General features: G+C 45.8%; 1 protein-coding gene across 1 annotated transcript; it reads right to left on the minus strand.

Annotated features, from left to right (window-relative positions):
* Window positions 1-7,813: 7,813 nt before the first annotated feature.
* LOC130361010 (uncharacterized protein DDB_G0271670-like) lies at window positions 7,814-10,023 on the minus strand (the record flags this gene model as incomplete). Its single annotated transcript, XM_056563569.1, has 5 exons — window positions 7,814-7,983; window positions 8,332-8,409; window positions 8,643-8,829; window positions 8,939-9,213; window positions 9,774-10,023. Coding segments are annotated over 5 exons (960 nt in total), but the record flags the coding sequence as incomplete, so codon positions are not given.
* Window positions 10,024-25,856: the final 15,833 nt, after the last annotated feature.

Here is a 25,856-nt window from a genome sequence, read left to right on the forward strand (position 1 = left end):
GGTCAGGACATCACAGGAAATGCATTTCTTTTTGGATTTCTCTTTAGTATACAGCCCCTAAAAAGTACTGGAAGGATTAAGATTTTTTAATAGAAGTGATTTACAAATCTGTTTAACTTTCTGGCACCAGTTGATTTAAAAAAAATAAATTCCACGGTAGTACCCCTTTAAGTGTAAATCTCTGACCAAGAAAATCTTAAAATATTGTGAGACTAAAGCTTTAGCATGGTATAGTAGCACAACAGCTTAATGGACACAATTTGTATAAACATTTTTTGCCAATTTTGCACCCTGCTGACCTAGTACGTGCTCTTCATTTTTCAGCAAGTGCATATGTGGCAACCTAGAAGCACCGATGGCAGAGCAGGAGAAGACGACTGGGTATGGATTTGCAGAAATTATCATGGCTCAATACATCATGCTGGTCACAAGGGCTTCCATAGGGACTCTCCACCCATCATGGGCTGAAATATTGAAAAGGGGGCTGCATTGAAGATGATCGTGGTTGAGGTTCCCTTGGGTCACAACATCTGGCCTCATAGCGTTTTGGAGTGGCCATGATGGTGAGGTACAGTAAAGAGGCACAGCACTATAGTAACTTAAACAAGGCACTACTTAATCTTTTACAAATGGGGGCACAGTGGGGGATATTTAAAGAATGTAGTGCCACTTACATTGCATTAGCTTTGTGTAAATTGTGGCACACTATATTAGTACCACATATTTAGATATTTTGCACATTTTACTTTATTTGCACCTTGCTGTGGCCTTGTGTTTTGTGCATTTTACCCTAGATATTCAAAGGTTTATCTCCATTTTCTGGCGTACCAAAGTATTGCAGTTAATACTACAGTTAGAATTTAGTGGTGAGATTCTCCATTCATTCTCTATGGAAGTTGCCAGAGATACCTGAGTACTGCATTCCACTGTTTCTTTAGCTCAACTGGAGATTGAATGGAGTGGTGGCTTCATTCTCAAGACTGTGGGGGGAGGGGACAGCAGTCAGAAATCCTGCAATCAGATAGTTTTCCCCTGTCCTCTTGATAGAGGATAACTTAACAAGCTATGAAATCACTTTAAACCATGCATCTATGTAAAGGTTGTAAAGATATTAACCCCTTAAGGACCAAGGACGTACCGGTACGTCCTTGGCCCTGCTCTCCTGATATAACGCGGGGTTACACAGTAACCCCGCGTCATATCACGGCGGGCCCGGCGTCATAGTGAAGCCAGGACCCGCCTCTAATAGCGCGCAGCGCCGATCGCGGCGCCGCGCGCTATTAACCCTTTAGCCGCACGCTCAGAGCTGAGCCGCGTGGCTAAAAGTGAAAGTGAAAGTTGCCGGCTAGCTCAGTCGGGCTGTTCGGGATAGCTGCGGCTAATCGCGGCATCCCGAACAGCTGACAGGACAGCGGGAGGGCCCCTACCTGCCTCCTCGCTGTCCGATCGCCGAATGACTGCTCAGTGCCTGAGATCCAGGCATGAGCAGTCAAGCGGCAGAATCGTTGATCACTGGTTTCTTATGAGAAACCAGTGATCAACATAGAAGATCAGTGTGTGCAGTGTTATAGGTCCCTATGGGAGCTATAACACTGCAAAAAAAAAGTGGAAAAAAAAAGTGAATAAAGATCATTTAACTCCTCCCCTATTGAAAATTTGAATCACCCCCCTTTTCCAATAAAAAAAAAACACAGTGTAAATAAAAATAAAAATAAACATATATGGTATAATCGCGTGCGGAAATGTCCGAATTATAAAAATATATAATTAAATCGCTCGGTCAATGGCGTGCGCGCAAAAAAATTCCAAAGTCCAAAATTGTGCATTTTTGGTCACTTTTTATATAATTAAAAAATAAGTCCTATCAATGCAAAAATTGTACCATTAAAAACTTCAGATCACGGCGCAAAAAATGAGCCCCCATACCGCCCCATACACGGAAAAATAAAAAAGTTATAGGGGTCAGAAGATGACAATTTTAAACGTATTAATTTTCCTGCATGTAGTTATGATTTTTTCCAGAAGTCCGACAAAATCAAACCTATATAAGTAGGGTATCATTTTAATTGTCTGGACCTACAGAATAAAGATAACATGTCATTTTTACCGAAAAATGTACTACGTAGAAACGGAATCCCCCAAAAGTTACAAAACGGCGTTTTGTTTTTTTTCAATTTTGTCGCACAATGATTTTTTTTTCCGTTTCACCGTAGATTTTTGGGCAAAATGACTGACGTCATTACAAAGTAGAATTTGTGGCACAAAAAATAAGCCATCATATGGATTTTTAGGTGCAAAATTTAAAGAGTTATGATTTTTTAAAGGCAAGGAGCAAAAAACGAAAATGCAAAAACGGAAAAACCCCCGGTCCTTAAGGGGTTAAAGGGGTACTCCACTGGGAAAAAATTTTTTTAAATCAGCTGGTGCGAGAAAGTTAAACAGATTTGTAAATTACTTCTATTAAAAAATCTTAATCCTTACAATACTTATCAGCTGCTGTATACTCCGCAGGAAGTTTTTTTCTTCTTGAATTTCCTTTCTGTCTGACTACAGTGCTCTCTGCTGACACCTCTGTCCATTTTAGGAACTGTCCAGAGTAGGAGAAAATACCCATAGCAAACCTATCCTGCTCTGGATAGTTCCTGACATGGACAGCAGAGAGCACTGTGGTCAGACAGAAAGGAAATTCAAAAAGAAAAGAACTTCCTCTGGAGAATACAGAAGCCTATAAGTACTAGAAGGATTAAGATTTTATAATAGAAGTAATTTACAAATATGTTTAACTTTCTGTCATGAGTGATCAATCCTGATCACGGCATCTATGGTGTTGACAGGGGTAGCGCTCTCCTCCTGTTTACCAACGGCGGCACCGCCATACGATTGCGGGTCGCCGTTTGTTGCTATGGCAGAAGGAGATCAGATCATGACCCCCTGTCTGCCTGCTACGGAAGCCTGTGAGATCCAGCCAGAGGCTGGATCACACAGACTGTAGTGTATGCAGCTCATCAGGTCATACTGTGCTGCAGTACAAATGTATTACAGCATAGTATAACCTGTAAAATGTGTAAAAAAATAAAATAAAAAGTTCTGCTATAAAAGTATGAAGTGTAAAAAAAAAAAATGTCCCTTTCCCAATAAAAGCCCTGTATTAACACAAAGAATAATCAAAAACACAAATCATATACATAATAGTTATTGCCACGTCCGTAATGATGTGTACTATAAAACTCTAATATAAATTATCCTGCACGGTGAACACCGTAAAAAAAAAAAAAAAAAAACGCTAAATTCACCAATTTTGGTACAAATAGCAGAATAAAAAAGATCAAAAGGTAGCACATAGCACAAAAATGATACCAATAAAAAGTACAGCTCATCCCGCAAAAAATAAGCCCTCACTCAATGGCGTCGGACGGAAAATAAAAAAAGTTACGGCTGTTGAAAAATGAATGACAGAAAAAGAATTTTGCTCAGAAAAGGAAAAAGAACATAGAAAGCTATATAAAATGGGTATCGCCACAATCGTACTGACCCACAGAATAAATACAACATCACTTTTACTGAACAGTGTACACCATAAAAAATAAAAAAAATTCAAACAGAAATTTTCCAGTTTTTCACAATATTTTTAAGTTTTTCACAAAAAATGCTGCATGTGTCAACAAAAATGCCCCACTTATATAAAGTACAATATGTCACGAAAAAACTATTTCAGATTTGCTCGGCTCAGAAAAAGCATTCTAAAGTTATTACCATTTAAAGAGATACATGTCAAATAAAAATAAAAAAGAGCCTGGTCATTGAGGTAAAAAATTGGTCCGTCCTTAAGGGGTTAATCAATATTGTCCTTAAACTAATAATATTGTGGGATGGTGCAATTTGTATACAAGTGCATACCTGCCAAAAGATCTGCTTACATATATTGACCACCGATACGCAGTCGCACCCCTACCTAACTGTATTTACATCTATCATCAATGATCAGTGCATTATATCAGGCAACTAAGGCAATACTCATGTTAGCCTTTTTTGCACACATTCCAAAAAGAAATAACAGAGGAATTGCACAAATTAGATTTCTAAGAACCTATGTCCCTGCATCATTTCATTGTGAATGCAGATATTGATTAAAACAGACACATCGGGAATGCTAAACAGATGATCTTTCATCGTGTAGTCATTTTTGCTGGACAAACCCCTGTAATTGTCCAAATCTGAATGATCATCAATTGGTCCTTGTTGCTTGTCTATGTAGAGAAAAGATGATATACAGAAATAGATGGAAATATTTTCTGTTTAGATGGATATGCAGTACCACTAAAATGATATATGCAATGTGCATGGCTACTGTAAAAAAAAAAAAAAAAAAAGCAAATCCACCACAAAATCTGCATTTGAATTGTTCTTTAGATTGTGCTGTGGATTTCACTGCTGCTACATTGAAAGGGGTGAAGTCCTTTACGAAAGTCTGAGACAAATCTGCAACAGGTTGAGCATTCTGTCTATTGAAAAATCTGCACATTGTTCTGCATGGAAAAGGTCTGCGGCTAGTGGATGGGATTTGTAAAAGGGAATTCACCATAATACTGATAAATAAATAACACTTTCAAGGGGTTATCCACCATAAGGTGATTTTAGCACGTACCTGGCAGACAGTATTGGACATGCTTAGGAAGGATCTGCGCTTGTCTTGGGGCTAAATGGCTATGTTGTGAGATTACCATAACACTGTGGCTAGCTTTTTGTGAACTGGTATTTCCTGTTTGACTTTTCTTTTTTTGACTACAAATCCCATCATTCAATTTTCCTCCCTCCCACACATCAGCCACATCACCCACTGAAACAAAAACGAGCTACATCCATTCAAAAGACCTGTGGTTTTCAATCAGGGTGCCTTCAGCTGTTGCATTAGTTGCAGATTGATCTTTCTCCCACCAAGCGATCGCTCCACCCATTGAAGCAGACAGGCTCCCTGTCATCAGCTGACTAGTGAGTCAGGTCTCTGCCGCATTGCAACCTGGAAAAATCTGAGACAACAGTCATTTTGTATGCTGTTAAAAATAAATATCGGGGTGAAAATCACAGAAGAATTGTGAGAAAATCATCACACACAGGTACAGACACTATATTATGAACTACACTAACTTTACAGCCCCTGTAGCATAGTCAAATAAAACAAATTCCTGGAATACCCCTTTTATATATGCACTTACTGGTACTCTGTTTTTCTCAGTTTCAGGCAGCAATGGTGCTGGCAGTCATTGTCATTGTTCAAATAAATCTCTTATCTCCAGAAAGCACTTTAAACACTGTATAACAATGACTAGTTCTGCTCCGAATCAGGTAATGCAAATACACACTTATAGAGTACACAAAGCATAGAAAGTCACTTACAGTTAGGAGTGTGACAATGATGGACTAAACTAGAGATGATTCCTGTGTTTCATAATAATAATATCCACCAATACTACTCGATGTAATAGCCAATGTTATTTGTCTGCTTGTAATTCAGTTTATTAGGCTGAAAGCTATTAATGTATTAGAAGCCATACTATCTTCTGCATCAACTTTTTGCAAGTAACAGAACAATCTAAGATAGAAAACATAAGTGGTTGTATGCACAGTATAACAAAAACTGTCATAAGAGGCTTCGCAAAAGAGCAATGCTGCCTTCTAGTGGAATAAAGCTAGTGCTGTCTCGTAAAAACGTTAAAATTCTAAATAGAATGGGTAAGTGGCCTGATTTACCACATTTACATGATAAAGCTGTTCCGAAATCTAAAGACAATCACTACTGATCCAAACTGTTTCAACAAATGGCCTAGAATTTGTGAAAATGCTCTACAAATGTTCTACAGGCTACTGTACAACATACGTTTGTCTGTAAAAAAAATAAAAAAAATAAACCCATGTCATTAAAAAAAGCCAATCTTCACAGCTGCTGTTTCAAAAGTGCCCCCATTCTGCTGATCAGCTCTTCCTGGTTCCTGTATCGATACACAGGGGCCCGGAGCTTCAGGGGACTCGGATGTTCCTGGACCTTTTATTTAAAATTATTATTGGCTTGTCAGTGAGTGACTGCGACTGTCACTCACTGACCGCTGGGTGCCCACCAGGACTATGACTGGGCCTCATAGTCCGGGGGGCCCGCATATTTCTATTAAATTACCTCTTTCATGGCAGGGGGGACAGGCCAGGGGCTGATGGGAGTAGAGACGTGCCCCACACAGGCACACATGCCTACTCCAATCACTTGACCTGTCCATGCCTACGCCCCCGCGTGATCTCCATCAGAGAAGATCCTCCCTGTGCAGTGACAGGAGAAGCAGCAGCCTGTGCTGCCTCACGCCGTTGCACCCATCCCCGGCGGGGTAGGTGAACTTACTCAAGAGGGGGGGGGGGCTTGGTGGTTAGGAGACTACAATGGTGATGAGAGGTGCATGGGGGGAGTTATGGGGGTGATAAGAGGTGCAGGGAGGGTTAGGGGCTGATGAGAGGTGTGGGGAGCTTATGGAGGTGATGAGAGGTGCAGGGGAGGGGTGATGAGAGGTGCAGGGTGGGGTTATAAGGGTGATAAGAGGTGCAGGGGGGTTATGGGGGTGATAAGAGGTGCAGGGGGTTATAGGGGTAATGAGAGGTGCAGGGGGGTTATCGGGGTGATGAGAGGTGCGGGGGGGGGGTTATGGGGGTGATGAGAGGTGCAGGGGGGTTATGGGGGTGATGAGAGGTGCGGGGGGATATGGAGGTGATGAGAGGTGCAGGGGGGGTTATGGGGGTGATGAGAGGTGCAGGGAGGTTATGGAGGTGATGAGAGGTGTGGGGGGGTTATGGGGGTGATAAGAGGTGCAGGGGAGGTTATGGGGGTGATAAGAGGTGTGGGGGGGTTATGGGGGTGATGAGAGGTGTGGGGGGGTTATGGGGGTGATAAAAGATGTGGGTGGTTATGGCAGTGATGAGAGGTGCGGGGGGGTTATGGGGGGTGATAAGAGGTGCAGGGGGGTTATGGGGGTGATGAGAAGTGCAGGGGGGTTATGGAGGTGATGAGAGGTGCAGGGGGATATGAGTTTGATGAGAGGTGCAGGAGGTTATGGGGGTGATAAGAGGTGCCAGGGTTATGAGGGTTATGAGAGGTGCAGGGGGGTGTTATGGGGGTGATAAGAGGTGCGGGGGGGGGTTATGGAGGGGATGAAAGGTACAGGGGGGTTATGGGGGTGATAAGAGGTGCAGGGGGGTTATGGGGGTGATAAGAGGTGTGGGGGTGATGAGAGGTGCAGGGGGGGGGGGGTTATGGAGGTGCTGCTGAGGAGATCCCTGCCTACATATAGGTGAGTAAAAGTTTTTTTTTTTTTTTTTATTTGTTTTTTTTTTTATCATCCTGGCATCAGCTGGAGAGGAGAGGTGATGAAAGGGTGTGCAGATGAGAGGGGGTGATGATGTGAAGGAGGTGAGAAGGGGGGTTGCGCAGGAAAGGAGGGGTGATGATGTGGAAGGGAGGGGGTGATGATGTGGAAGACGGGGGGGATGATGATGTGGAAGAAGTGAGAGGGGGATGATGATGTGGAAGAGGTGAGAGGGGGTGATGATGTGGAAGAGGTGAGAGGGGGGAAGATGTGGAAGAGGTGAGAGGGGGGAAGATGTGGAAGAAGTGAGAGGGGGTGGTGATGATGTGGAAGAGGTGAGAGGGGGGTGGTGATGTGGAAGAGGTGAGGGGGGGTGATGATGTGAAAGAGGTGAGGGGGGTGATGTGGAAGAGGTGAGGGGGTGATGTGGAAGAGGTGAGGGGGGGTGATGATGTGGAAGACAGGGGGGGTGATTATATGGAAGATGGGGAGGATGATGATGTGGAAGACGGGGAGGATGAAGATGTGGAAGACGGGGAGGATAACGATGTGGAAGACGGGGAGGATGACGATGTGGAAGACGGGGAGGATGATGATGTGGAAGACGGGGAGGATGATGATGTGGAAGACCGGGAGGATGATGTGGAAGAGGTGAGAGGGGGGGGGATGTGGAAGAAGTGAGAGGGGGGGTGGTGATGATGTGGAATAGGTGAGGGGGGATGATGTGAAAGAGGTGAGAGGGGTGATGATGTGGAAGGGGGGAGTGATGTGGAAGAGGGGGGATGATGTGGAAGAGGTGAGAGTGGGGCTGATGATGTGGCGGAGGTGGGGGGGTGATGATGTGGAAGAGGTGATGATGTGGAAGAGGTGAGGGGGGTGATGATGTGGAGGAGGTGAGGGTGTGTGTGTGCAGGTGAGCGGGTGGTGATGATGTGGAGAAGGTGAGAGGGGAGGTGATGATGTGGAGGAGGTGAGGGAGGTGTGCAGGTGAGAGAGGGGGTGTGCAGGTGAGAGGGGGATGATGATGTGGAAGAGGTGAGAGGGGGTGATGATGTGGAAGAGGGGGGGGTGATGATGTGGAAGGGGGGGTGATGATGTGGAAGGGGGGGGTGATGATGTGGAAGGGGGGAGTGATGATGTGGAAGGGGGGGGTGATGATGTGGAAGAGGTGAGAGGGGGGGTGATAATGTGGAAGAGGTGAGAGGGGGGGTGATAATGTGGAAGAGGTGAGAGGGGGTGATGATGTGGAAGAGGTGAGAGGGGGGTGATGATGTGGAAGTGGTGAGAGGGGGGTGATGATGAGGAAGACGGGGGGTGATGATGTGGAAGACGGGGAGGGTGATGATGTGGAAGACGGGGGGTGATGATAGGGAGGGGTGATGATGTGGAAGAGGTGAGAGGGGGAAGATGTGGAAGAGGTGAGAGGGGGGGAGATGTGGAAGAAGTGAGAGGGGGGTGGTGATGATGTGGAAGAGGTGAGAGGTGGGTGGTGATGTGGAAGAGGTGAGGGGGGGTGATGATGTTGAAGAGGTGAGGGGGGTGATGTGGAAGAGGTGAGGGGGGGGTGATGATGTGGAAGACAGGGGGGGTGATTATATGGAAGGTGATGATGTGGAAGACGGGGAGGATGATGATGTGGAAGACGGGGAGGATGACGATGTGGAAGACGGGGAGGATGACGATGTGGAAGATGGGGAGGATGACGATGTGGAAGATGGGGAGGATGACGATGTGGAAGACGGGGAGGATGATGATGTGGAAGACGGGGAGGATGATGATGTGGAAGACGGGGAGGATGATGATGTGGAAGACGGGGAGGATGATGTGGAAGAGGTGAGAGGGGGGGATGATGTGGAAGAAGTGAGGGGGGGATGATGTGAAAGAGGTGAGAGGGGGTGATGATGTGGAAAGGGGGAGTGATGTGGAAGAGGGGGGGATGATGTGGAAGAGGTGAGAGTGGGGCTGATGATGTGGAAGAGCTGAGAGGGGGTGATGATGTGGAGGAGATGGGGGGGTGATGATGTGGAAGAGGTGAGAGGGGGGGGTGATTATGTGGAAGAGGTGAGAGGGGGTGATGATGTGGAAGAGGTGAGAGGGGGGTGATGATGTGGAAGTGGTGAGAGGGGGGTGATGATGAGGAAGACGGGGGGTGATGATGTGGAAGACGGGGAGGGTGATGATGTGGAAGACGGGGGGTGATGATAGGGAGGGGTGATGATGTGGAAGAGGTGAGAGGGGGAAGATGTGGAAGAGGTGAGAGGGGGGGAGATGTGGAAGAAGTGAGAGGGGGGTGGTGATGATGTGGAAGAGGTGAGAGGTGGGTGGTGATGTGGAAGAGGTGAGGGGGGGGTGATGATGTTGAAGAGGTGAGGGGGGTGATGTGGAAGAGGTGAGGGGGGGGTGATGATGTGGAAGACAGGGGGGGTGATTATATGGAAGGTGATGATGTGGAAGACGGGGAGGATGATGATGTGGAAGACGGGGAGGATGACGATGTGGAAGACGGGGAGGATGACGATGTGGAAGATGGGGAGGATGACGATGTGGAAGATGGGGAGGATGACGATGTGGAAGACGGGGAGGATGATGATGTGGAAGACGGGGAGGATGATGATGTGGAAGACGGGGAGGATGATGATGTGGAAGACGGGGAGGATGATGTGGTGGAAGACGGGGAGGATGATGTGGAAGAGGTGAGGGGGGGATGATGTGAAAGAGGTGAGAGGGGGTGATGATGTGGAAAGGGGGAGTGATGTGGAAGAGGGGGGGATGATGTGGAAGAGGTGAGAGTGGGGCTGATGATGTGGAAGAGCTGAGAGGGGGTGATGATGTGGAGGAGATGGGGGGGGTGATGATGTGGAAGAGGTGAGAGGGGGGGGGGTGATTATGTGGAAGAGGTGAGAGGGGGTGATGATGTGGAAGAGGTGAGAGGGGGGTGATGATGTGGAAGTGGTGAGAGGGGGGTGATGATGAGGAAGACGGGGGGTGATGATGTGGAAGACGGGGAGGGTGATGATGTGGAAGACGGGGGGTGATGATAGGGAGGGGTGATGATGTGGAAGAGGTGAGAGTGGGGCTGATGATGTGGAAGAGCTGAGAGGGGGTGATGATGTGGAGGAGATGGGGGGGGTGATGATGTGGAAGAGGTGAGAGGGGGGGGTGATTATGTGGAAGAGGTGAGAGGGGGTGATGATGTGGAAGAGGTGAGAGGGGGGTGATGATGTGGAAGTGGTGAGAGGGGGGTGATGATGAGGAAGACGGGGGGTGATGATGTGGAAGACGGGGAGGGTGATGATGTGGAAGACGGGGGGTGATGATAGGGAGGGGTGATGATGTGGAAGAGGTGAGAGGGGGGGAGATGTGGAAGAAGTGAGAGGGGGGTGGTGATGATGTGGAAGAGGTGAGAGGTGGGTGGTGATGTGGAAGAGGTGAGGGGGGGTGATGATGTTGAAGAGGTGAGGGGGGTGATGTGGAAGAGGTGAGGGGGGGTGATGATGTGGAAGACAGGGATGATGATGTGGAAGACGGGGAGGATGACAATGTGGAAGACGGGGAGGATGATGATGTGGAAGACGGGGAGGATGATGATGTGGAAGACGGGGAGGATGATGATGTGGAAGAGGTGAGAGGGGGGGATGATGTGGAAGAAGTGAGGGGGGGATGATGTGAAAGAGGTGAGAGGGGGTGATGATGTGGAAAGGGGGAGTGATGTGGAAGAGGGGGGGGTGATGTGGAAGAGGTGAGAGTGGGGCTGATGATGTGGAAGAGCTGAGAGGGGGTGATGATGTGGAGGAGATGGGGGGGTGATGATGTGGAAGAGGTGAGAGGGGGGTGATGATGTGGAAGAGGTGAGGGTGTGTGTGTGCAGGTGAGCGGGTGGTGATGATGTGGAGAAGGTGAGAGGGGGTGATGATGTGGAGTAGGTGAGCAGGTGGTGATGATGTGGAGGAGGTGAGTGGGGGGGGGGGTGATGATGTGGAGGAGGTGAGAGGGGAGGTGATGATGTGGAGGAGGTGAGGGAGGTGTGCAGGAGAGAGAGGGGGTGTGCAGGTGAGAGGGGGGTTGATGATGTGGTGGTGGGGGGGTGTAGGTGAGGGGGGGTGATGATGTGGAGGTGAGGGGGGGTGATGATGTGGAGGAGGTGAGAGGGGGTGATGATGTGAAGGAGGTGAGGGGGGGATGATGTGGAGGAAGGGAGAGGGGGTGATGATGTGAAGGGGGTGTAGGTGAGAGGGGTGTGATTATGTGGAGGGAATGTGGGATGTGTGCAGGTGAGGGGGCTACGATTTGTTACAGTGCAGGTTATGATTTGTTGCTTCTAGTGCTTGACAAAGGCGAAGACAGGTCGCTGAAACGCAGCCTGCTCTGTAACATTGTTTGGAATGGAATAAACTCCACTGAATTCTTCACTTCTGGGGACTGCACTGGAAAAATGCAGAAACTAAGATGTTTGTCCTGCAGATGCTGCTTTGATGGGTTTTGACTGGAAGAAGTCGTCATGGTGGTCTGAGCCAGATGGAGAACAGAAGGAAAGATGACGCCGACCATAAAATATGTGAATTGTGAGTCAGTTAATGTAACTGTATGTATATTATTGTGCAACACGACTGGGGTCTGATCCTGGGGTCTGCATTATGTAGTGGGGGGGTCTGTATTATGGTGGGGTCTGATCCTGGGGTCTGTGTTATGCTGGGGTCTGATTCTGGGGTCTGTAATGTGGTGGGGTCTGATTCTGGGGGTCTGTATTGTGGTGGGGACAGATTCTGAGCTCTATTATGGTGGGGTCTGATTCTGGAGTCTGTATTATGGTGGAGTCTGATTCTGTGGTCTGTATTATGGTGGGTGGTGATTCTGGGATCTGTATTATGATGGGGTCTGTATTATGGTGGGGTCTGATTCTGGGGTCTGTATTATGGTGGGTGCTGATTCTGGGGTCTGTATTATGATGCGGTCTGATTCAGAGGTCTATATTATGGTGGGTGGTGATTCTGGGGTCTGTATTATGGTGGGTGGTGATTCTGGGGTCTGTATTATGGTGGGTGGTGATTCTGGGGTCTGTATTGTGGGGGGGTTCGATTCTGGGGTCTGTATTATGGTGGGTGGTGATTCTGGGGGTCGGTATTATGATGGGGTCTGATTCTGGGGTCTGTATTAGGGTGGGGTCTGATTCTGGGGTCTGTATTATGGTGGGGTATGATTCTGGGGTCTATATTACGGTGTGGGGTGATTCTGGGGTCTGTATTATGGTGTGTGGTGATTCTGGGGGTCTGTATTATGGTGGGTGGTGATTTTGGGGTCTGTATTAAGGTGGGGTCTGATTCTGGGTTCTGTATTATGTTGGGTCTGATTCTGGGGTCTGTATTATGGTGGGGACTGATTCTGGGGCATGTATTATGGTGGGTGGTGATTCTGGGGTCTGTATTAAGTGGGTGGTGATTCTGGGGTCTGTATTATGGTGGGGTCTGATTCTGTGGTCTGTATTATGGTGGGGTCTGATTCTGTGGTCTGTATTATGTTGGGGTCTGATTCTGAGGTCTGTATATGGTGGGGTCTGATTCTGGTGTTTGTATTATGGTGGGGTCTGATTCAGGGGTCTGTATTATGGTGGGTGGTGATTCTGGGGTCTGAATTATGGTGGGTGGTGATTCTGGGGTCTGTATTATGGTGGGTGGTGATTCTGGGGTCTGTATTGTGGTGTGGACTGATTCTGGGGTCTGTATTATACAGGTCTGAGTTAAAATTGTTGTTCTCACTGTAAGATCCTTACAGCAAGAACAATATATAAGGACAATTCTGTAAAAAAAACACTGTGACAAGCCGCACCCCACAAACCACACCCAAACCAAGCCACACCTACAGCAAGCCACACCCACAACAAGCCATAGTAACAGGGACTGTTCCCCAGGACTGGCGCATGGCAAATGTGGTGCCAATATTTAAAAAGGGGTCAAAAGGTGACCCCGGGAATTATAGACCTGTTAGTTTAACCTCCATTGTATGTAAATTGAGGGTTTTCAAAGAGATGCATATCAGCATGGCTTTATGAGGGATCTGTCCTGTCAAACTAACCTGATCAGCTTTTATGAGGAGGTGAGCTCCAGACTGGACCAGGGGGAATCGCTGGATGTCGTATATCTGGATTTTTCCTAAGCATTTGATACGGTGCCACATAAAAGGTTGGTGCATAGAATCAGAAGGATTGAGCTGGGGGAGAATGTGTGTAGGTGGGTAAGTAACTGGCTCAGTGATAGGAAACAGAGGGTGGTTATTAATGGTACTTATTCTGATTGGGTGACTGTTACTAGTGGGTAGGGTTGCCACCTTTCCCTCAGAAAAATACTGGTCATCGGTGTGGCTATGTGGGGGTGGAGCTACAAAAGGGGAGGGGCCAGATTGCACAGGGGCTGAGGGATCAGGGGTTTAAGAAATGGCATGGGGGATGGGAGGGGGGTTTAAGAAATGGCATGGGGGATGGGATGGATACAATATATATGCGGGGGGAATTTTCCTAAATCGCACAAAAAAATTTACATTTAGAGAATACCAACCAAAACCCTATTTATGCCAGCAGCGGCGGTAGTGGTGGTGCGCGACAGCAACGCTGGCTCTCTCTGATGACGAGTGACGTCCCCCTGCGCAACGTTAGATAAACAGGCTAATCAGACAGTATCACACATGACAGGATTAGATACACAGGCTCAGCAGATAGTATCCCACATGACAGATGTGGATGTACAGGCTCAGCAGACAGTATCACACATGACAGATTTAGATGCACAGGCTCAGCAGACAGTATCACACATGACAGATTTAGATGCACAGGCTCAGCTCACAGTATCACACATAACAGGATTAGATACACAGGCTCAGCAGACAGTATCACACATGACAGATTTAGATGCACAGGCTAAGCAGACAGTATCACACATAACAGGATTAGATACACAGGCTCAGCAGACAGTATCACACATGACAGATTTAGATGCACAGGCTCAGCAGACAGTATCACACATGACAGGATTAGATGCACAGGATCAGCAGATAGTATCCCACATGACAGATTTGGATATACAGGCTCAGCAGACAGTATCGCACATGACAGGATTAGATACACAGGCTCAGCAGACAGTATCGCACATGACAGGATTAGATACACAGGCTCAGCAGACAGTATCACACATGACAGATTTAGATGCACAGGCTCAGCAGACAGTATCACACATGACAGGATTAGATACACAGGCTCAGCTCACAGTATCACACATGACAGATTTAGATGCACAGGCTCAGCAGACAGTATCCCACATGACAGATTTGGATATACAGGCTCAGCAGACAGTATCCCACATGACAGGATTAGATACACAGGCTCATATCCCACATGACAGATTTGGATATACAGGCTCAGCTCACAGTATCACACATGACAGAATTAGATACACAGGCTCAGCAGACAGTATCGCACATGACAGGATTAGATACAGAGCGCAGCAGATAGTTTCACACATTAAAACATTAAATCAGTGTTTTCCAACCAGGGTGCCTCCAGCTATTGCAAAACTACAACTCCCAGCATGCCCGGACAGCCAAAGGCTGTCTGGGCATGCTGGGAGTAATAGTTTTGCAACAGCTGGAGGCACCCTGGTTGGGAAACACTGCATTAAATACACAATTTTGCAGAGAGGTCTCACCAGTCTCTTGTCTTCACTTTCTCATTTCCCCGGGCGGCTCCAGGTTAAGGAATGTCCAGGGGTTGAGGAGGAATGGGGTGGGCAATTATTTATCCCATGGGGCCACATGAGAAACTAAAAATATTGTGGAGGGCCGGGTAGTTTTTCCCCAGATTAGGCAGCATAGTTGTCCCCCAGGTTAGGAGCATAGTTGTCCCCCAGATTAGGAGCATAGTTGTCCCCCAGATTAGGAGCATAGTTGTCCCCCAGATTAGGAGCATAGTTGTCCCCCAGTTGTCCCCCAGATTAGGAGCATAGTTGTCCCCCAGTTGTCCCCCAGATTAGGCAGCATAGTTGTCCCCCAGATTAGGCAGCATAGTTGTCCCCCAGATTAGGAGCATAGTTGTCCCCCAGATTAGGCAGCATTGTTGTCCCCCAGATTAGGAGCATAGTTGTCCCCCAGATTAGGAGCATAGTTGTCCCCCAGATTAGGCAGCATAGTTGTCCCCCAGATTAGGCAGCATAGTTGTCCCCCAGATTAGGAGCATAGTTGTCCCCCAGATTAGGGGCATAGTTGTCCCCCAGTTGTCCCCCAGATTAGGCAGCATAGTTGTCCCCCAGATTAGGAGCATAGTTGTCCCCCAGATTAGGCAGCATAGTTGTCCCCCAGATTAGGAGCATAGTTGTCCCCCAGATTAGGAGCATAGTTGTCCCCCAGATTAGGAGCATAGTTGTCCCCCAGATTAGGCAGCATAGTTGTCCCCCAGATTAGGCAGCATAGTTGTCCCCCAGATTAGGAGCATAGTTGTCCCCCAGATTAGGAGCATAGTTGTCCCCCAGATTAGGCAGCATAGTTGTCCCCCAGATTAGGCAGCATAGTTGTCCCCCAGATTAGGAGCATAGTTGTCCCCCAGATTAGGGGCATAGTTGTCCCCCAGTTGTCCCCCAGATTAGGCAGCATAGTTGTCCCCCAGATTAGGAGCATAGTTGTCCCCCAGATTAGGCAGCATAGTTGTCCCCCAGATTAGGAGCATAGTTGTCCCCCAGATTAGGAGCATAGTTGTCCCCCAGATTAGGAGCATAGTTGTCCCCCAGATTAGGCAGCATAGTTGTCCCCCAGATTAGGCAGCATAGTTGTCCCCCAGATTAGGAGCATAGTTGTCCCCCAGATTAGGAGCATAGTTGTCCCCCAGATTAGGAGCATAGTTGTCCCCCAGATTAGGCAGCATAGTTGTCCCCCAGATCAGGCAGCATAGTTGTCCCCCAGATCAGGCAGCATAGTTGTCCCCCAGATCAGGCAGCATAGTTGTCCCCCAGATTAGGCAGTTTACCCCCCCCCCCCCCTACACACACACACACACACACACATATATACACAGACACATAGAGACACATACACAGACACATGTATACAGACACATATAATCACATACAGACACATATATACACAGACACATGTATACAGACACATATAATCACATACAGACACATGTAAACACAGACACATATATACACAGACACTCAACCGCCCTGCGCTGCAGATGGAGACAGAATACACGGCCTCTCCCCTCCCTGCTCTGCCTATGGAGGGTTGTAAGACTGCACGGGGCAGAGGGAAGGAGGGGGAGGGGGAGAGAGGAGACAGGAGGTGCACGCCCCCTCCCCAGCACTGTACAGTCTCTTCCTGTCATCGCACGGAGCTCTCCCTGTCACAGGCTGCAGGTGTCAGACCTGGGCATTGTGCGGCCGGTCATGAAAGCAGTGCTGTTCTGGGGATGCTGCTCCGTCCGCCCCTGTCAGTGAATGAAAAATACCGGCCATTGCATGGCCGGTATTTTTCATCCAAACTTACCGGCACAGCCCGGAATGTAGATGAAAATACCGGCTGTGCCGGTAAAATACCGGCAGGGTGGCAACCCTACTAGTGGGGTACCACAGGGGTCCGTCTTGGGTCCTGTTCTATTTAATATATTCATTAATGACGTTGTAGAGGGGTTGAATAGTAAAGTAGCAATCTTTGCAGATGATACTAAACTCTGTAAAGCGGTAAACACTATAGAGGACAGTGCACTGTTACAAATGGATGTGGATAGGTTGGAGGTTTGGGCTGTGAAGTGGTACATGAGGTTCAACACTGATAAATGTAAGGTAATGCACATGGGGAGGAAAAATCCGTGCTGGGATTATGTATTAAATGGGAGAACACTTGGGACGATTGACGTGGAAAAGGACTTAGGAGTCTTAGTTAACAGTAAATTTAGCTTAGTGACCCGTGTTGGGCAGCTACTGCAAAGGCAAATAAAATCATGGGGTGCATCAATAGGGGCATAGATGCCCACGACAAGGAAATAATTATACCGCTGTACAAATCACTAGTCAGACCACACATAGAATACTGTGTACAGTACTGGACACCGATTGTACAAAAAATATATAGTGGAACTGGAGAGGGTTCAAACACGGGCAACCAGGGTAATGCGGGGAATGGGAGGACTACAGTACCCAGAAAGATTATCAGAATTAGGGTTATTTAGTTTAGAAAAAAGAAGGCTTAGGGGAGACCTAATAACTATGTATAAATAAATCAGGGGACCGTACAGAGATCTCTCCCATGATCTCTTTATACCCAGGACGGTATCCATAACAAGGGGGGCATCCTCTACATTTAGAGGAAAGAAGGTTTCTACGACAGCACAGATGGGGGTTCTTTATTGTAAGAGCAGTGAGACTGGAATTCTCTCCCGGAGGAGGTGGTCATGATGAACTCTGTAAAAGAGTTCAAAAGGGGTCTGGATGCATTTTTGGAGAATAATAACATCACTGGTTATGTATACTAGATTTATAGGGACAGAATGTTGATCCAGGGATTTATTCTGACTGGCATATTTGGAGTCAGTTAGGAATTTTTACTTCTAGTATGAGGGTTTTTTGCTTTCCTCTGGATCAACTCAGTAGGGACTCATTAGGGTTATAAATTGAACTTGATGGACTCTGGTCTTTTTTCAACCTCACGAACTATGTTACTATGTTACATGTTGCCGGCACACCAAACATCTTCGATCAAAAAATGTGGGCACAGCACTACCAAAAAGTTGCCTACCCCTGGGCTAGAGGGATGAGACAGGTAGCACAGGTTCTGAGACAACAATCCAGGAAAGTCAGTACATTACTAGAGGGAACAGGCAGAGATGGAATTCATAAGAAAGACATGGATTAATACATTGAAATTTGGGATATATTTAGCACAGCTTTGATTACAGAGCGACAGCGTATTACTGTCATTAGTTGTAAAATCTCCAAAAAACGTGTATGTTTTAAATGTGAAATTGTCATCTGTTTCATCCAACTGGATGAAGGTCCCTATACTGGACTACTTGCATGTGCATCAGAGTAATAAGAAAAGTTAGAATATCCGGGTCAGCAATAAATGGGCATCAAGGTACAGATTTAAAAGACAAAGGCAGAGTCAGGACAAGCGGGTCAAACATAAATGGTAACACTGTACAAAATCACCAGGCGGAGACAATGTAAGGAAACAAACAATGGGTCAAATTATACAGCGGCATAGTACAAAACCAGCACAACAGAAGAATGGTCAAGGTGCAAGCAGAAGAACAGGTGTCAGGAGGGCCGAAATAACACAAGGAACAGGGCACAGAAAATCGCTGGTGAAAGAGCATAAACCTCCGGAAGATGTGATTGCCAATGTGGCACCTGATTGGCCAGCTGATTACACCACTTAAAAAGAATGGCCCTGCAGTGTGCAGGGCCATTATAAGGACAACAGGAGAAGTTGTTGGGCATGTGAAACAGAAGACAGAGACAATGCGAGGCACATATGTAACCATTCAATTAGTTCACTGAGGCAGGGGAGTGAGCAAATCTGACCATATATGCTGTTGCCATCTCTAAAAGTGTCTGCTGAAGAGGTATAGAACCACAGGCACATTACTGCATTTTGCAGCGATTTGTGTGGAATAGTAGCAAAAATACCATGGTTTTATGCAAATTGAGGCAGACTACAGTAATGCGAGAGTGACCCTGCAGGTGCCCGAGCTGTAGAGAGCAAATAGAGCAGTGGACAAACACTCACTGTATAGTATAGGACCTTCCTGATGATGTTATCACAGGTCCTTTACCATACAGTGTACAAGGAGAAGGTAATAGGGAAAAGCATGGGGGGAGGGGGCTGTGAGGAAGGTGAAGAAACCTGTATTTGTGATGGGGGCTTATGAATAGTATTATAGAGGATAAAGATAGCATTACATGGGGGAGCATAGGAACAGTATATGGGGCATAGAAAGCAATGTATAATGTGAGTAGTGATGAGCGGCATTGCCCATATTCGAATTTGCGATATTTCCCAAATATTCGTGTTATATTCGCGAATTTCGCTTATTCATTATATTCACATATGTGAATATTCGCATATGCGAGTATTCGCATATTCAAGGAAGAAAACATTGAGGGGGTGGACAACTTTACTATTGGTTGCTAGAGATGTTGTTGATAACCTCTGACAAGTGTATTTGCATCATTCTAATTGGCCCACAAGTGAAAAGAAGGAATATGCGAATATTCACATATGAGGAAAAAAGTGAATATTCGTTATTTTGAATATATTCGCAATATTTGCGAATTCGCGATATTCACTATTAAAATTCGAAATGCAAATATCCGCACCCAACACTAAATGTGAGATAGGTTTTAGTATATGTGTAGCAGGGTGCCATCGTGAGATAGGGGGTTATAAGGAGCAGCAGTATATTTACGAAAGAGGGGGGCCATGGGGAGCAGTGTGTGGAGGAGGAGTCTTTTGGTCTAATCTGGGGTCTGTACCCCAAAGGCCATCACCTAACCACACAATAGGTGACAAGTATCTGATCAGTGAGACTTGACCAATGGGACTACCACCAATCATGAGAACAGAGGTCCCTTGTCCCTCAGGTGAATAGAGCAGCAGTGCACAATCACCCATAGATCAATGTATTCTCTATTGGACTTAGGAATATTGCTGAGTGCTGAACTCACATGTATGGAGACCCTATCAAGAATGAATGGAGCGACAAGGGTTAATGTGCTGCTGCTCCAATCACCTGGGGGACACGGAACTCTGTTCTTATGATCAATGGGGGTTCCAGTGGTCGGATCCTATCGATTAGATATTTACACTATCCCCTAGGTATGCTGTGGTTATGGTAATGGGGCAGCAGCAAGCACAGCATTAGCAGAGCCGCAGGATGGCAGAGTAAAGGATGAGGGTTGTGTTTCTATAGGGTAGGCCACAGAAGTCTTGGTATATTTTGTGTCATCAGGAAACATTATCATATTTGCCTGGGCTGGATAAAGAAGAGAAGATCTACAATCAGAGAAGACGCTGTTGATGGTCACTGGATATAATAGTTCTGTATTCTGCGACTGCTTCTGATCAGGTGAGGGCTGCTCTAACATGGACATAATACAGGGGCGTTTTAAGGTCTGATTTATTTTAATGGTTAAAGTGCAACTGTTATATAAAAATGGGTCAATGAACTTTCAGGACAGCCTACAAGCTGACTATTGGGAAACTGCAGCCATTCCTTTGTCTTGGCACTCAGTGAGTCCTATACTGTAAAAACCACTTTTATCTACAGCCCCCAAAAGTCAGAGAGGTGTGGCCAGAGATCTGCAATGCCACCATGCCCCTCTCTTCTCCATTGTCACAGCACGGACCCAGTCTGACTGAAGTTCAGCTCCGTATCTTTCTATTATGTCGCTTGTGAGCGGTATATGAAACTTATAATTCTTGCATAAAGAAATAAAAGATCAAGACTCCACAAAGCCATTAATTAAAAAAAGTTACGGCTCTTGGAATACAGACAAAATGGAAAAATAAGCTGTGTCATGGCCAAAATGAGCTAAAATAGACCAGCACAATGTAATGCAGAGGAAACGGACATCATATTTATTTTTGAAGAAGCCTTGAAGCAGGTAAAATATGCAATAAGTGCGTAAATATTGGGAAGGATATTTGTAACAGTAACTTCAGGGGGGCCTGACAAAGCATCTAATTGGGTAATACAGTCCGTGGCCTGACCCCTGAACTCCCCCATTACCACCTACCGCTTCCCTGTTCCTTCACCGACCTGATGTGATTTGAGACACTCTGCTGCAGCCAGCTTACCCGGTGAGTGCTCCGTTCCTCTCTTCATTGTGAAGTTATTGTTCGTCTGTTGTTCTATGCGCGCAGCACCGCCAGCAGCACTTGTTCACACTCCACGTTTACACCGCCAAGTACATTAGCAGGGACAGCTGTGCATCAAATATAGTGACAGTGCCGGATCCTGTCTTCTGTGGTGATGCTATATTTGTAACAGTGTTCTCCCCGCACTCCTCCCCAAAAGAGTACTCCAGAGGAAATAAAATGTTTTCAAATTAACTGGTGGCAGAAAGTTATACAGATTCTATTAAAAAATCTTCCTGTACTTATCAGCTGCTGTATGCTCCAAAGAAAGTTGACACCTCTCTGTTGACACCTCTGTCCATGTCAGGAACTGTCCAGAGCAAGAGAAAATCCCCATAGTAAACCTCCTGCTCCTGACAGTTCCTGACACAGACAGAGGTGTCAGCAGAGAGCACTGTGGTCACACTGAAAAGAACTACTCAACTTCCTCTGTAGTACACAGCAGCTAAGTACTGGAAGAATTAAGATTTTTTTAGATGTCCCCTCCAGGCATCTATATGAGAAAGCTTAAAGGGGTACTCCGGTGTTTACACATCTTATCCCCTATCCAAAAGATAGGGGATAAGATGCTTGATCACGGGAGTCCCGGAGCTGGGGATGCCCGCGATCATGCATGAGGCATCCCGTTAGTAATCAGTCCCCAGAGCGTGTTCGCTCCGGGTCTGATTACGGTCGACCGCAGTGCCGGCGGCATGTGACATACGGGAGGGGGCGTGATAGCTATCATGGCCACTCCCGTAGGCTTGCATTGAGGGGCGGAGCGTGACGTCACACAGGGGCGGGGAGTGACATCACATGCCGCCGGTCCTGCTGTCTACCTTAATCAGACCCGGAGCGAACACGCTCTGGGGACTGATTACTAACGGGGTGCCGCGTGCATGATCACGGGCGTCCCCAGCTGCGGGACTCCCGCGATCAGGCATCTTATCCCCTATCCTTTGGATAGGGGATAAGATGTGTAAGCACCGGAGTACCCCTTTAACATACAATAGACTACTGCTCTGTGCGTGGGCCGACAGTCTCCTTGCTTGGAGGGGAGATCGCTCCGTGTAAGAAAAAAGCTGGGTGCCAGGCAGGAGAGCGGTTGGACCCACTGCAATTGGACACCTATTTCCTTGGTTAGGGTATAAATGGTCCTGCACCACAGTACTCTAGCATAGAGTTGTAACATGCCAAAATTGTCAGGAGTAAAATATATTTTATGGTGTGTTTTCAACTGCAATTATTGAATGCAAAGCCAGGAATGGATTAATGAGAGTAGTTGTTCCAGTCTTTCCTTTAGGCTAAGTTTCCGCTTGGTTTTTTTTTCTGGCAGTTTTTGGATGTCTGCCACTGCAGTTTTTGAGCCAAAGCCAGAAGTGTATTCAAAAGGAATAGGACATATAAAGGAAGGACTTACACTTCTCCTCCTTTATGGATCCACTTCTGACTTTGGCTCAAAAACTGCAGTGGCAGATATCCAAAAACTGCCAGAAAGAAAAAAACAAGTGGGAACTTAGTCTTAGGCTGGTTTCACAGGGCAGTATTTTGCTTAGTATTTGTAAGCCAAAACCATGAGTGGAACCTACAGAGAAAAAGGAATATAACAAAATCATTTACACCTTATCTGTATTTTGGGCCCATCCCTGGTATTACTGTGGCACAATTCTAAGACAAATACTGCCGTGTGAAACCGACCTTATACATGTCTTCCATTAGACTCTGTTCCTGGCTTTTTATTCGGATTTGTCTCTGATGCATGGCCTGAACCCACTGTAGAAATGTAATTTTTTGTGGCAGTAGTAGAGATGGTACAGACAGAAAACACATGAGTCCTGGTTATGAGTATAACACCAAGGCAGCTTGTCCTGCTACTCTGGGTAGAAAAAGTGTTACCAATAGTGTATAAGCAATATGTTATTTATAGCGCCTGACTGGCAAGCACAGCTGGGATTTTAGGCAGCTGCAGAACTTTAGCCAGGCATAGCACCAAGAGAAATGCAGACAAAGGCGGATTGTGAGCGAAAATGAGCATCCAGCCATTTCTTTACATTTTACACAAACAGTACTGTACTCTGGTTGGGCAGTCGTCCAATAACCTTGCCTTAAGGAATACCTACACTGAATCTAATGGCGACTATTGGAACTGTTGTGTCATATTGGAACTGGCTATATTTTTTTCTACATTTTTTGTAAAAATCTAATTTTACATTTTGCAGATGATATATCTGCAAAAATTCAGCAAAAAAAAAAAACAAGAAGCCACGCAAATTAACGTAACAGACGTTATAATTATGGCCACTATTTTGACATCATATATGCACATATGGGCGATTTTCCATTGACAGCAATGATTTTTTTTCACTGTAAAATGCTAACTTGTGTCCAAAAATGCTTAATTTTACTGTGTGAACATGGTCTTACATCACCATTCTCTGTACTGACTTGAAACTCTATTAATGGTTAGATCTTTATTTACAATGTAGCCACCAGCAGGTGTCGCCAGAGAGACATGTGATTTTTTTTCTTGCATTCCTTTACACAAAGAACTTTGGATGTGTGCTTTTTATCACATTAAACGTTTAGCACTTAGTTCTAAATTTCTGCATGCAGGTGTGATGAATGCATCTACTGCATTTGCCAGTAAACACGTGACTGAAACCATGTACCTATGCATTTACCAATGGTCATGCGATGTTGCTGGAACACATAAGACACAGGCTAAGTTTCTACTTGTTTTTTTTTTTTTTGGGGGGGGGGGGCGCTAAGAAAAACGCCAATTCCGCCGCATGGCGTTTATTCGGCCAACGCTGCGGCCAGATGTTAACTGTAAATCAATGAGAAATCGCAAAATTCTTATTCCACTTGCTGTTTTTCACTTTGGCGTTTTTTTTTATCCTTTTGGCATTTTTTCACTCTTTTGGGGAATTTTTCAGATCATTGGTAATCGCAGCATGTTGAGCCACTGGCAATTTTTTAGTCAAAATCGTGGCGTTTTTCTCCCATAGAAGTCTATGGGATTGAAAAAACGCCTTTGGCGTTTTTTCAAGCAGTTTTTATTCTTTTTTGGACTTTAGCAATCCAAAAAAGTGATGGAGATACCTTTTTTTTTAAATAGAATTTCGTAGGGTACCATTAAAAAAAATAAAAAATAAAGATACAGTAGTGAAGGAAAAAATTGTATCTTACAAAATGTATATTTTTTATAACAACATTTTTATTACTTTTTAAACAGGGATCAATTTATGTGGGCGGGCGGGAACCTAAAAATGTAGCCGACAATAATAAAAATGTAGTGTGCGTGTGTGATTTTAACTTTTTTTCTTAATTTTTTTAAATTTTTTTAGGTAGTACTACTACTCCCAGCATGGAACACACTGTTCCATGATGGGAGTAGTAGTCCCTGTACTAATTGACAAATCGCCGCTGCGATCCTCCTGTATAATTTATAGATGCGGTCGCTCTTCTATGGTCCCCTGCACTGATGTGTATATACACATATTCATATTTCCTGCAGAGAGTTGTGATTGGCCAGATGGTTCCAGCCAATCACAGCTCTCTGTCGGAAATATGAATTGGTGTATATATATACAGCAGTGCAGGGGACCATAGAAGAGTGTCCGCCGCATCTATACATTATAAAGGAGGTTCACAGAAGGTGTCAGTAGTGACATCCGCTGTGATCTTTCCTTACCTCCAAGTACTACTATTCCCAACATGGAGCACACTCTGCTCCATGCTGGGAGCTGTAGTACCTGAATTAATAGACAGATCGCAGTGGGTGTCAGAAGTTACACTCGATCTGTCTATTAATGCAAGTACTACAGCTCCCAGCATGGAGCAGAGTGTGCTCCATGTTGGGAGTAGTAGTACTTGCAGTTAAGAACAGATCACAGCGGGTATCACTACTGCCACCCGCTGTGACCCTCCTGTCTATAGCAGAGATGCAGAGCGGCTCTATACAGCGCTTGAATCTCTGCTCTGCATTATACTCCGGCTGGCCACTTACTCATTCATATTTTCCTCAGAGTTGTGATTGGCTGCCACCATCCAGCCAATCACCACTCTGGGTGGAAAATATGAATTATGTTCTATTCATATCACTGGTTGGCCCGGAGTACAGAGCAGAGATGCGAGTGCTGTATAGAGCCACTCCGCATATCTGCTATATAATGGACGATCGCATCGGGTGTACAGGTACTACTACTCCCAACATGGAACAGTCTGTTCCATGCTGGGAGTAGTAGTACTACCTAAAAAATGTAAAAAAAAAAAAAAAATAGAGAAAAAAAAGTAAAACACACACACTTTATTAAAAAATAATAAAATTTTTGTTAGAAAATATATACATTTTGTTTAATAAAACATTTTCCATCACTGCTGCATATTTTTTTTTTTTGGGGTACCTAACAAATTTTGGGTACCAAAAAAAACTGCCAAGGTGCCATTTCAACACAAATGAAAAAACGCAAGAAAAAACGCCAGATGCAGGAAATTGCTCTGGCGTTTTTTTCAGGTGTTTTTTCTACCCAAAAAACACAGCACAAAAAAACAAGTAGAAACTTAGCCACATAAGTACTCTGATGTACAATTTTGACAATTTCAGCCATTCATCATTTTAAATTACACAAAAACAATCATTAG

The sequence above is a fragment of the Hyla sarda genome, chromosome 3 (genome assembly GCF_029499605.1).
Source record: "Hyla sarda isolate aHylSar1 chromosome 3, aHylSar1.hap1, whole genome shotgun sequence".
Lineage (NCBI taxonomy): Eukaryota > Metazoa > Chordata > Amphibia > Anura > Hylidae > Hyla > Hyla sarda.